Source organism: Pongo abelii, chromosome 15 (assembly GCF_028885655.2).
Source record: "Pongo abelii isolate AG06213 chromosome 15, NHGRI_mPonAbe1-v2.0_pri, whole genome shotgun sequence".
Classification (NCBI taxonomy): domain Eukaryota; kingdom Metazoa; phylum Chordata; class Mammalia; order Primates; family Hominidae; genus Pongo; species Pongo abelii.
The window spans coordinates 97,379,121-97,392,334 of record NC_072000.2 but is presented as its reverse complement, the minus strand read 5'-3'; the positions used below and the strand labels follow the sequence as shown (position 1 = coordinate 97,392,334).

The window sequence follows — 13,214 nt, the reverse complement described above, 5'->3', positions numbered from 1 at the left end:
CCACGTGCGTGCACATGTTGTAGACGTGTCCCTGTGTTGGAACATTTGGAGTGTGGTTCTCCAGTTGTCTAGCCCAGAGTCTGCCTCCCTGGCCCCCTCCCAACTCCTTCATCATTAGCTGTGTGGATGAAGGCGAGTTGCCTTGGTGTCCCCATCTGTACAATGCGAATAATAATCGGCTCTGCCTCATGGGGTCATTGAGATGATTATGTGAGATAGTTCATGTGAAGTGCATAGAGTTGGGCTGGGTGCACAGAGGTGCTCGATGGCTGTTAGTTATTGGCTGGATTTGAATCTAAGCCTGTCTGACTCTCAGACTCCAAACGTGTGTTCTTCCTAGAGACTGCTCAGTTGGTAATTTACAAACTTTCAGTAAGTAAATAAGACATTTCACTGGTTTTAAATTTCTGGGAGCACACAATGAGAAGTCTCCCTTTCACCGTGATCCCACAAGCCCCCTGGTCCTCTCCCCCGTGGTGGCTGCCACTCTGACCAGTTTCTTGTGCACATCCCAAGATACTCTGTGCATATCCAGTAAGATCTCACTTAACGTCTTCGATAGGTTCTTGAGGACTGTGACTTTAAATGAAATATATAATGAAACCAATTTTTTTCTCACTGTTATAAAAAAGTGACATTGAAGGAATTGATGTTATTTAAGGACCTGCTATACAATTCAGTTGATACCGCACTTTCCAAGAACCTATCCCCAATGTTCAGAGAAGACTTACTGTACAAGCAAATGTTGATTTTGTGTAACCCTTTTTTTCCCTTCCCATACATATTCTAGCATGCTATACTCAGTGATCGGCCCCTTCTTGGAGATCTTTCCATGTCACTACAGAAAGCACTCCCCGTTCTCTTCTGTGGCAGCGTGGTCTTCCACCATATGATCTTCATAAGTGATTCAGTCCCTTCTTGTTGGACTTTTATTTAGTTACTAATTTTTGGCGATTACAAACAGTGCAGCAATGTGTGTGAGTGCATATGTGGGTGAGTTCAGCCTGTGAGATCAGCTCCTGGAAGTGAGACTGCTGGACAAGAAAGGTTATGCATTTAAATTGTGACAGATATTACCAATTGCTGCCGTTGAGACGGTTGAATTTGCATCCCCCCAGCCCTGGCCGATACAGTGTGTTATCCGTCTCTCTGACTTTCACCAATCTGGTACATAAAAAATGGTTATCGTACTGTAGTTGTAATTTGCATTTGTTGTATGAATGAGGTTGAGTATTTTCTAATATTTATATGTTGGGAGCCTTTTGTAGTTAATTTTCTGTACTTACATTCAAACATATCTTTTGTTCATGTTTTCTATTGTGTTAGGTTGTCTTTTTAAAAAAATCAGTTTGTAGGATCTTAATATATTTGAGAGAGATTAGCCATTTGTGATATAAGCTGCAAATATAATATGTGGTGTTCCTGGCTAAGAGGATTCATGATCAAACCATGGGTTTTCCTTAAATTGATACATAAATATAACTAATTCTCCGTCCAAGTCCTATTCTTTTTTTCTTTTTTTTAAGACAGGGCCTCACTCTGTCACCCAGGCTGCAGTGCAGTGGTGCAATCTGTGCTTAAACCACCGTCCTGCCTCAACCTCCTGAGTAGCTGGGATGACAGGCGTGGGCGTGGTGTGCACCACCAGCCCGGCTAATTTTTGTATTTTTTTAGAGATGGGGTCTCACTCTGTCATCCAGGCTGGTCTCAAACTCCTGGACTCAGGCGATCCACCTGCCTCAACCTTCCAACAATCCCATGCTGGGATTACAGGCATGAGCCACCACACCCAGCTCCAAGTCCTGTTCTTAAGGATGTGTAGGAAAAATAAATGAGCATGACTGGTCAGGAAAATTGTGAAAGAGGGAGGACTTAGCTCTTATTGGTATTAAACTATATCATGAAGCTATTGTAATTAAAACAATGTGGAAAAAAAGAAAACCAAACCAAATCATTGTGATATTGGTGAAAGACAAATTAATGGAGAGTCCAAAAAATGTGAGAATTATGAAAATATTGGCATTTGAAAACAGTGGGTAAAAGATGGGTAAGTAAATGTTGTTGAGACACTTGAGTACCCATCCGGAGGAAAATGTACACAGATGCACACCTCAGTCTTCCACTGAAACAACTCCCGGTGGATTTAAGATTTAATGATAAAAACTTAAAATGTAAAAATAGCTGAGAAAACCGTGGGCTGATTTAAAAAACAGTCTAGGGAGCAAAGATCAAAAGATGAAAATATTTATACATTTGAATTACAGAAAAGTCAAGATTTTCTGCCTGGCAAAACCACAACTAAAGTAGAAAGACAGCAACGTGGGCGGTGCTAGGCAGGCCTTACCACTGCCTGCTTGCCCCCACAGCCTCCATTCCTGCTCTTGATTTCCCGGTTGGGGTGCCAGTGCCAGGCCCTTCAGCTTGGAGAACTCTGCAAAGCTGGCAGTGGTGTGCTGTGTCGGTGGCCGGCAGGATGAAAAGACCCTGATTTCAGCCCTGGACAGGCTCTCGCTTCGTGGCCCAGGTGGCTCTCAGGAGATGGCGTTGTGGTTGAAAACTTGAGCCTGCCAGCTAGGATTTCAGAATTGTCCTGTTCTCCTGGAACTGGGGCAAGTCTGGGTTGTTGACGCCGTGCTTGTGGGTGCTTCGCTGCCTCTGGCCCCCTCAGATTGTATCTCGGACCACATGATAGCTCCCCCCAGCCTCAATCCCTGCACGTCAGGAAAGGACGTCTAGCCAGCTGTGTTGTCGGCCCACTCCCCTTCCTGATGAAGGCAGAAGGCTCAGGAGCCTGTGTCCTGGAGCCACAGGGACCTGGGGGTGTTGGGGGAGATTTGCTGGTTATACAGCCTCAGTTTGGTTGTTTTGCCTCTTGACTTCCTTGCTTCATGTGTAAAATAGCGACAGTGGCCTCTGCCTCCTAAGGACATGGAGATTATGTGCGAAGGAGATTAGGTCTGTCATTTGCTCAGTGCAGCACCTGGAATATGATAAGGGTCCCAGTAGTTCTGGTGGAGGTGATTATCAGAATCATGCTGGTGGAAAGCCAAAGAAGGCCAGAAAGGCCTCCGCTGAGGCCAGAGAACATCCAGCCTCATGTGAGGAAGAAAGTCCTATTTGCTGACACCTGTGCAGCATGGTCAGCTCTAGTCACAGAGGGAGGTAATCGATGGCTGGCCCTAGCTGTGTGCTCATCGCGACTATAGGAAGGATATTTCTTTACCCTCACTCCACAGGCGAGGAAGCAGGCTTGGGGAGGGGAGGGATGTGCCCTTCCCCAGGCTGTGCAGCTGGAGGCTCAGCCCCTGCCCTCTGACCCCTGGGCATCCTTCCGCCTGGGGAGGGAGCACCTCTGTGCTTGAGGTGGCTTGGGAAGAAGAGCATTGGCCAGCCATGGAAGAGTGCTTTGGGCAAGAGGATTCTGCGCGTTCCTTCCTCCAGGCTTGGCAACAGGAGGTTTATGTGTGGGATCCTCTCCACGATCCCCGCAACACACACACAGTGCAGTCAGGCTTTGTTATGTGGCCTCTGACTCCCCACCTTGTGGGTCGAGACCTGCCAGCCCTTTTATGCCCCCTTTTTTTCTTTTTCTGCCAGCCTGTGATTCGTACTTTCCCCCCAGGACAGGACTAGACTGGTGCCTGGCAACAGAGGGGAGGGGTTAGCTCCTATCAGCTCTGACTCTGGCCTCTCAGGTGCCACTGTGAACAGTAACACAGATGAAGCAGCCCCTTGGCCAAGACGCATGGGATCGAGGGACTCATCTGGCAGATTGAGAGGACTGCTAGGGGTGAGCTTTCCTAGGATGCTGGGGAATAGCCATGTCTGTGATGTGGCTCTATCAAGGCTCCTGCCTTCTGCTCCTAAGGGCTCTGACAAGTTATCTTCCCCTTACAGGATAAATCCCCATTCCTCTCTCATCCAAATACTAAACTACAATGTGAAAAAAATCATAACTAAATCCTGTTCTCAACCTTGCAGTTACCTGTCGGGGCCTGTTTGCCTTAATCTGCTTTTCTCCCCTTCCCTTTTCCTTCCCTTCCATCCTTCCTTTGTTTCAACAAATGAAAAAGAAAAGCTTGGGGTAGGGGGACCGGCTATTTTATGAGGACAGATTTGGTTGTGCTGTATTAACCAACAGCCTCAGAATCTTAGCTGAAAACCGTGGGTTATCCTGCACTCATGCCACATGTCCACAGGGCCAGCTGGGGGCTCTGTCCATCTTATTCACTCAGAGATCTACAACTGAGCAGCCCCATCTGGAAGGTCACTGGTCCTGCACCAGAGGGGAGAGAGGGCTCTGGAGACCTCACTCCTGCAGTTACATGCTCTGCCGAGGAAACGGCATGTTCTATTTTCACTCACAGCTCATTGGCCAGAACGAGTCACATGATCACCCATTTACCAGGGAATCAGGAAGTACAGTCCTGCCTTGTGTCCAGAAAAGGGCTGATAGGTCGGGTGCGGTGGCTCACACCTGTAATCCCAGCATTTTGGGAAGCCAAGGCGGGCAGATCACGTGAGATCAGGAGTTCGAGAATAGCCTGGCCAAGCATGGTGAAACCCAGCACATCTCTACAAAACAAACAAACAAACAAGCAAAAACAGAAAAGGGGCTGCTATACCCACAGTCCTTTTATTTTCATATTCTGGGTTTTCTTATCAGCCTTTTCCAAAGTAAATGTTGGTTCATGTGGTTGTAATTCAAGCACCTACCCTTATCTCTATCAATACCTCTTCATTGTCATCTCAGTGACTGCTTTTTTGTTTGTTTTTGTTTTTTGTTGTTGTTGTTGTTTTTTAAGAGATATGGCCAGGCACAGTGGCTCACGCCTGTAATCCCAGCACTTTGGGAGGCTGAGGCGGGTGAATCACTTGAGTTTAGGAGTTCAAGACCAGCCTGGCCAACATCTGGTAGAGATGAGTAGTGAAACCCATCTCTACTAAAAATACAAAAATTAGCTGGGTGTGGTGGTGCACGCTTGTAATCCCAGCTACTTGGGAAGCTAGGCAGGAGAATCACTTGGACCTGGGAGGCAGAGGTTGCACTGAGTGGAGAGCATGCCACTGTACTCCAGCCTCAATGGTAGACCGAGACTGTCTCAAAAAAAAAAAAAAAAAAAAAAGATGTGGTCTTGCCATGTTGGCCAGGGTGGATTCAAACTCCTGGGCTCAAATGATCCTGCCACCTCAGCTTCATGAGTAGCTGGGATTACAAGTGTGCTCCACTGTGCCCAGCCACACCGTCTCAGTGGCTCTTGACTAGCCCGTTGTGGTAGCATGCCCAGCATTAGCCAGCACCCCGTTTTCTCACGTGTACTCTGTGTCTTTTCTCTTGTCAATATGTTGTCAGTGACTCTCCCTAGGCCAGAAGTGGCCTTCACCTGTTGATCATTTCCTTAGGCCAGCATCCTGGGAGTGGGTGTGCCTATCCTTCGCCTGCTCTTGGACCTGGCCCTCCAACACCCAATGTTGAGAACGCAGAACAGGACTGGCCCATCCTGAGAACTCAGGGTCAGTCCTATTCTTAAGGAGCTGTGCTTGCTGAATGGGTGTAACTTTTCTGGGTCTAACGTCAGCTCGTAAATTCCCAGAACTTTGGCTCTGCAAGGTAGCACCATCCTCAGGCCATTTAGTTGTCTTGACCCTTTATCTTCTAGGGAGAAAATTTACCCACTCTTATGCCTTCACTAGTTTGCTGTTTCTTCCCATTATCCGAGTAATTGGAAACCAGTTACTCAGAAATCAGGGAATTGGGTCAGAGAGCATTTTCAACAGCTTCCCTCCCAAGCCTGGGGCAGAGGCTGCTAGGGTGACCAGTACCGTCCTTGTCCCAGCCTGCTGGTCTTGGTGGCAGCCCCAAATGACCTCTAGCTCTTGACATCTCTGGAGCTCCTTTGAGAGTGAGAGTTGTTCTTGCCAGGGAAAAGCTTCCATCTCTTCTTCTCCAGTCTTCCTTTGGAATCAAACCCATTGAAAACACACCACTGGCATGGAGTCCTCTGAGGCCAAGCTTGTTTCTTTTTCTTTTTCTCTTTTTTTTTTTTTTTTTTTTGAGACAGGGTCTCATTCTGTTGCCCAAGCTGGAGTGCAGCGGCGTCATCTTGGCTCACTGCAACCTCCGCCTCCCGGGTTCAAGCAATTCTCCCACCTCCCAAGTAGCTGGGACTACAGGTGCACGCCACCACACCTGGCTAATTTTTGTATTGTTTGGTAGAGACAGGGTTTCACCATGTTGGCCAGGCTGGTCTCAAACTCCTGACCTCAAGTTATCGGCCCACCTGGCCTCCCAAAGTGCTGGGATTACAGGCACGAGCCACTATGTCCGGCCCCAACATCCTTTTTGAAGTCTGTCCATGAGGTTCCCAGATCTGACTTTCCCTTCTGGAGAGACCTGCTTCTGCTTGGCGAGGCCTTTGAACTTTGGCAATGGCATTTCTGTCCCAGATTCTCAGATCCATGGAGAGGGCAGAGGAATAAGTCAGACTTCAGCCCTCTCACCCTTTATGGGGGCCATTTTGTCTCAAGCTTGGTTGGGACAAAACTTTTGGGAAGTTTCCACTGGTCAGTGATAATAAGAATAGTAAGTATAGGGAAATACAATAGCTGACATTTATTGAGTGTCACTGGCTAGGTACTGCTAAGAGTGGGTGTGAAGTTGTGAGACTGTGACATGTTATTTAACCACCCTGTGCCTCTCATGAGTCCCCATCTCAGACCATTGTGAGAATTGAGCAACTCAGTGCATGTGAAGTGCTTGGAGTAGAGCCTGGCACCGAGCAAGTGTGCAAGAGATGGGTGCTAGTGCTGGGATCGCGAGGCTTCTTGCTTTAAAGACAAGGAAACTGAGGTTCCTAGAGGGTGGTGGCCACACAGCCCTCCCCGTTACCTGAGTAATTGGAAACCAGTTACTGAGAAATTGAGGAATTGGGTCAGAAAGATTATATGATACCATGGAGGAAGAGCAGCCCCCAGCGCAGGAGCAGGAGACAGTGGATTAAAGAATCAGCATCATAACTGGGGTTATGGTGCAATCCTGGAGCGACGTGCAAAGGGTTCTGGGGCTGTGGGCAACACAAGGGAGGCACTAATTCTTCCTGTTTGGGCTGAGGTGAGTTGAGAAACGTGAAAGAGGATTGAACTTTTGCTCTGGGACTCATAACAATCCTGTGAGGTGCAGGGAAGGGTGAGTAGCATCCTCATTTTATGACTGGGGAAACTGAGGTACCGCACAGCTCAGTGACCTGCTCTTGTTCAGAAGCAGTGGATTGGAGATGGGTTTCTAGGCCTGTCTGCCTGGGCCACCCCTCCCCAGTTCCAGATCCTGGGAGAGACAGGGATAGTGTCAGGGCCTAGCTCAGCTTGGTTACCAGGCTGGGTACGATTGGGTTAATCATTTTGGAAGTCAAAGAGGACTCTGGGGCCACTGGGGTTTGCAGGCCTTTGTCCCGTCTCCCAGCCCTGCCCCCACCTCTAGTAAGTCTCTGCCTTCGTCCCTGAGGGAAACAGTGGCCCCTTGTTTTCTCTGAGTTCTGAACTCCAAGCGCCGCACAGAGCAGGATCCAGCATGGGCCCTGAGAGATGGCGTGACTTGGAAATGGAGTGCCCACAGACCTCAGGCCCCGGCGGGCAGCCTTTCATTGAGACACCCTTGCTCCTGCTGGGAGGGACAAACCAGACCCCGTCCTTTGAGGAGAACAAGAAGTCCCTGGGAATGTTCTCTTTTCTGGGGGCAGAGTGTGGTCAGAAAAGCAGAATGACAACCTTGAAATGAGTTCCTGTCCCCATGGCATCTGGGAGACCCGCCTCTGTGGTGTCCTTCCCCCTTGGGCATCCCCCTGCACAGTGTCCTTTTCTCCGTGGCCTCCCCAGTCTCAGAAGCTGGGCCCTTTCTCCTGTGGGGGCCGCACCCAAGGACCCATCTCTTTTCTAGCTAGTGGAGGGAGACCGCAGCCTGCTTGCAGTGTGTTCAGGGGACAGACCCCTTCAGGGCGGTTGTGGCATGTCAGGCACCTGAGGAAGAGCCACTAGAGCTGCCAGCAGCCCTGCTGGTACCCAGCACAGATGCCACAGTGAGAGGCGGCCACACCCGAGAGCAGCCCAGGCCTGATGTGTGTCCCAAGCTGCTGTTCTCACAAGAGGGTTTTACTGGCATGAAAATGCTTGGAAAATACACAAAGGAGTGTGGCCCGTTTCCAGAGCTCAGCTGTTTACCTTCAGTGGAGCGCCGGGGATGCGGAGAGCTTATTTTCCAAACAGCTGCGGTTGTCAGGTCTACGGGCCTCAGGCTGATGCCAGGCGAGGACGCCAGGGGCGTCCCTTCTGCTCACCTCCTTCTCCAGCGCCAAGGGAACCCCACAGTTTCTCCCAGGCAGGGAAACCTGGAGGGCTGTCTGGAGATGTGGGTGCTGGTGGGCATGGGGGTTCTGTGGGCCCGGATGCATCGCTCCTGTGGCCCGGCTCCCCCTACGCTCGTAGCTGTCTTGGCCTCTCATTTGTGGTGCCTGTTCCACTGAAGCCACAGGCTGTAGTGGAAATGGGTTGGTGTTTGGCTCTGTCTGAGAGCCCAGTGTTCTCTGCCCATGGCCTCTCTACCTTCCTTCAGAGTCTGCTTTTTCTGGGAAGAGGTGTTAGGTGGAGTGTAATTTGGAATTTGTGAAGAGAGCCAGCAAAGCTCTTGCAGTTTCTTGTTTCTATCAAAGGGGAAACTGAGGCCCTAGGGGATGGCGAGCCCAGGTCAGCGGGCTGCTCGTGGAGACTGACACATGGGCATTGCTGCATAGCCTCCATCCTGGCCGCTCCACCTGCGTGGCCTTGCTTGGTCATTTTCCTTCCTGGGCCGTTGGTGTCCTGGTCTTTGCAGCAGGGAGCGTCTTCCCTGGCCCCTGGCCTTGCCATGAGGATGAGCCGGCGCCGAGTCTCAGGAGATACTGGGAAGTGTCTTTCCCTTCCCCTTCTTCACCCAAGAGCCCCAGAGATGGGCAGCTTCTCAGCTGGCCTGGTTTTGGTTTTATTTTGTGTTGTTTTGTACACAGGCCTGTCACCATGGGGAGGGAACAGCATTCCTTAGTAGTTTCTTATTGTGAAGTCTAAAGGATATTTTTTTTTTCTATATAGGGGAAATCCCCTAACATCTTTCTTGGCAAACAGTAAGAAAGAGGAGTTAAAGACACCAGCAGATGAGAGCTGCTGTGTTCCAGGGGTGCAACGGAGAAGAGTTTAGTAAGGGGACCATCACAGGGTGTGGGCAGGCCCGAGAGCCAGCACAGGACAAAGTTCCCCCGTGCTAACAAGCCCTGAGAGCTGTCACCACCCCTAGGCCTGAGGGGACTAGGGGACCAAAAATGTACCTGGAGCCATAGGGGAGGTGGTGGTGTTGAGAGAGGGGCTGTGCTGCTCCATGGGGGCTGTGACTGCTGCCAGAAATATGGCAGGGGGTGGGGGCGTGAGGATGCCGCAAATACATTCCCTCCCTTTCTCCTTCTTGCCCATCTTCTGCTGTGCCTCCAGTTGGCCCGACTTGGCCAGAGGACAACGCAGCCAGGTGATTGTGGCCTGAGAGGACAGCTGCCTAGGGTACAGAGCAGGCATGGGGAGCGGGGTTGCGGGGTCAGGCAGCGGGGAATGGAGTGAGAAGCGCAGCCTTCGATCTGAGTTTGTGCCCCCGCTTCACCGCCTTCCTGCTGTGAGACCCTAGGCAGGTTTTCAAAGTCTCTGTCCTCCACTTTACTCGTTCGTAAAATCACTTCTCATACTGGTTGTTAAATGCAATGAAAGAAATGCACGCAAGCTTTGAGCGTGGTGCCCACTGCCAGTGACCATTTGTAGTTATCATTATGATGTCTTTAGTAACATTTTTAAAACAGTCAGCCTTGAATCCTGGAGGGAAACCCACTTGGGGGTGGGGATGACAGCAGGGGTGGGGCTTGTGGCCTTCTCTGGCCTCTGCTAAGGCCAAACTGGGGGTCAGCCAGGTGCCGGGCTGGCGCCGCTGCCTCTGAGGCACTGGCCTTGCAGGTGGTGGTGGCTGCGTGCCGGGAGGGAGACATGTGGCGGGTCAGGAAGTGGGTGTCAGGCTGCCCCGGCTTTTGGCAGGTGCTCCTGTCTTGGGGTCAGGTGACACTGTCTGTTGGCCAGAGGCTCTGGCTCCCTTGGGGCCTGATCTTCCCAACCTCAGGCACTTGCAAAAATAAACACCTTCCCTGGCATAGCAGGGGAGCAGTATGGAACAGATTGCAGGCAGCCCTGTGCGCCTTCGCTTTTCCTGCTGAGCCCAGATTTCAGTGTGAAGTGCAAGGGGCTGGTCGCTCAAAGCAGCAGTTTCTAGATTCCTGAGGACCACAGCTTTGCTAAGACTTTTTATAGGTTAGCAGAAGCAGTATCCACTTAGAGCTAAGTTCTGATCTGGCTGTGTGATGTTAGTCATTTACATAACCCCTTGGAGCCCTAGTTTTCCTAGGTGGTTGGGCGGATGGGATGTGTTCAGAAAAGCATTTCTCTGTAAAGCCATTTCTCAGCATCACTTGCCTGGCCTGTTGATAGTGTCGCCTTGACAGTATCAAGGGAGGCTCGAGGGTCCTCTGGTGATATGCCCCAGGGTGGACAAGAGGATGGGGGCAGTGGACTCAGGTGCTGAAGTTGTTGCTTTTGTCTGTGTTCCCTGCCTCGCAGCTGAACCTTAGCCGGCCGATCGAGGAGCAGGGCCCCCTGGACGTCATCATCCACAAGCTGACCGACGTCATCCTTGAAGCCGACCAGAATGATAGCCAGTCCCTGGAGCTGGTGCACAGGTTCCAGGTGAGTGAGGACCATGCAGCCCTTGGCTGTGGCATTTTCAGGAGAAGGAGGGGAGGCCCTGGAATGGCTGTGTGTGTGTTTAGGGCGGTAGCAGCTCTCTGGAGGTATAGTCTGGAGAAATGGCTCTGCCACTGGCAAGACATGGGCTCGTGGGCAGGTACTTCTGTGTGGCCTCAGTGTCCTCGGGTATAGCATGGGGACTGAACCAGGGCATGGTTGAGCCATCTCCACCCCCTGGCTGTGTAGACACGGTTTACTGATGAGGCATTGCTGAGTCCCAGTGTGGCCTCCACGTCCTCAGCACAGGCATGCGCAGCCCTTTCCCCTGGCTCAGGTAGGCACAAGGGATGGAACCCTTTTGCTGCACTTGGTAAAGGGGACCCCCAAGGGCCTTTGAACTGAGTCCTGCCTTGGTGGAGAACCCTGCCTCTGCCCATTACTTTGACCTGGGTGCTCACCTTTGAGCACAGCCTGAGGTATCTTGCCAAGTCCCTTGGCTGCTTCCCTCTCCCCACACCACTTCCCCAGCGGCCTCCCAGGTCCTGATCGCACAGTGACCTGCCCACCGCCTTGGGGTTCTCATGCTGGCCACTGACTTGTCCTGTGTTCTTTCTGTTGTGGACAAGAACATGATTCTGTCCTCTAGAAAGCAGCTCAGAGGTCATGAAAAACAAAGTTGTATTGTCAGTGAAAATGCAGTCAAGATGGTAGCTGTTTTCAGGCGTGCCTGGTAGGATGGGGATGCCTGAGTTGGGGTTTCTAGTGTGACAGGCGCAGATTTGGTGCCCTGCTTTTCTTCATCAGGACAAAGGGAATCTCACCCGCCTCCTAGTCACCCGGTGCTGCCGTCCTGCCGACACTGTTCTCTCCCTGTGTGTTCGGGGTCAGCCGCCTTGGCCCCCCTTGCTTCCCTGGGGCTCTCACCCCGTTCCTTGGCCAGCTCCCTGCTGCACATTCCTGCTTCCCACCAGGAAGTGGTCTCAGACACAGATGCAGCCTGCTCCTGGCCTCCCCTGCTCGGGGGCAGGGCATGTCCCACGTTGTGCCCTCCAGGGTGTCTGCCCCGCCAGTGGCCCCAAGTCCATTCCACTTGCTGAACATGGTCTCCTTCATCGGACTGGAGACTGTGGGAAAAACATGGTCGGGCTCCTCTGTGACCTCATGGAGCCTCAGTTTCCTTATTTGTAAAATGGGTGCTAGGAATAAGAAAAGCTCAGACCATGTTGGGAGGAGTGTGCTGGGGTTCGAGGGGAACAAGACAGAGGAGACGTGTGCCCTGGTGATGTGCTGCTTCCTGAGCCCCTGCCCTGTGCCAGGGCTGGGCTGATCAGCGCTCACCCATGTGTTACATTTGATCCCCACAGCCCTCAGTGCAGACTCACCAGCCTTGCTGATAAGCAGGAAGTGGAGGCGTGGAAGCACGTGCAGCTTGTCCACAGGGACCCAGCAGAGCCGGGGGTCAGTCTTGACTTTCTCAGGTGAGCCACTGCTCATCCTGAGGGCTTGCTCTTCTGTTCCTCTCTGCCTCCAGCCTACACAACTGTCCTGGGGTGTGGTCCCAGCTGATCCCAAGTCATACAGCGACTTTCCTCTCCCCTGAGCCATTTGCTCCTGCCTCACCCCCGTCTCCTTCGGAAGGCCCCCGAGTGCCCAGTTCATGTGCCTGTGGTGCCCTTGGGGCTCATTCTCTGGAGGAGCACAGCCATGCCTGGGCTGCCACGCAGACCTTTGGGGCAGGGATGGCGCATCTCTTGCTGAGTCCATCTGGGGTACGGTGGCCTTCCAGATGCCTGATTACCGTTACCTCAGAAAGCACTGCAGAGCAGTTACCGCTTACCAGGCCCTGCTCGAAAGCGCTTCATGGCGGTTGACCCACTTGCTCCCATGAGCTGTAAGGTTCGATGATTCCCGTCCTGTGGATGAGGAAGCAGGTGCAGGACAACTAGAAAGTGGTCCAGGTGGGATTTGAGCCTGCGCTAGCTTGCTCTCTTCACCTGCCGTGTGGCCTCTCCAGAGATGGATGAGGTGGAGGACATGGGAGTCAAACTGTCTTCAAGGCAGATCCTTGCTCCAAAACTTAGGAGCCGCATGCCTCCCCACAGCCTCAGTTCCTTCCTCCTTGGGTGGGCAGGTTGCTGGGAGGAGTAAACGCTTGTGAGTGTAAAGTGCCCATTGTAGCTGAGTGCCACTTCATCACACCCACACGGTTGCTCTTCCTAGAGAGAGGGCCACAGCTCCCGGCTAGCCTGGGCCCGGAGTTCTGGAACATCTGCTCCCAAGCTCTTATCCCTCTTGCCCACTCCCCAGACACACACAGAGCCCACAGCCCAGGCAGGTGATGTCCAAACAGTGAATGAGAGTGCCCCCTGTGTTCCTTTTCTGGGCAGAAAAGAATATTAACAGGGAGCATGTGTGGA

At 51.8% G+C, this 13,214-nt stretch overlaps 1 protein-coding gene across 5 annotated transcripts in view; it reads left to right on the top strand.

The window, feature by feature from the left end:
• The window catches only part of ITPK1 (inositol-tetrakisphosphate 1-kinase), a 179,275-nt gene that overhangs the window by 95,013 nt on the left and 71,048 nt on the right, over window positions 1-13,214 (top strand). For 4 of the 5 annotated variants that reach the window (XM_063715713.1, XM_063715715.1, XM_024231475.3 and 1 more), the window contains one exon: window positions 10,672-10,797. In XM_063715713.1, the coding sequence (XP_063571783.1) occupies window positions 10,672-10,797 (126 nt within the window). Of the gene's footprint in view, window positions 1-10,667; window positions 10,798-12,161; window positions 12,276-13,214 lie in introns of those variants that run through there. The other variant, XM_063715716.1, reaches the window with a different exon arrangement.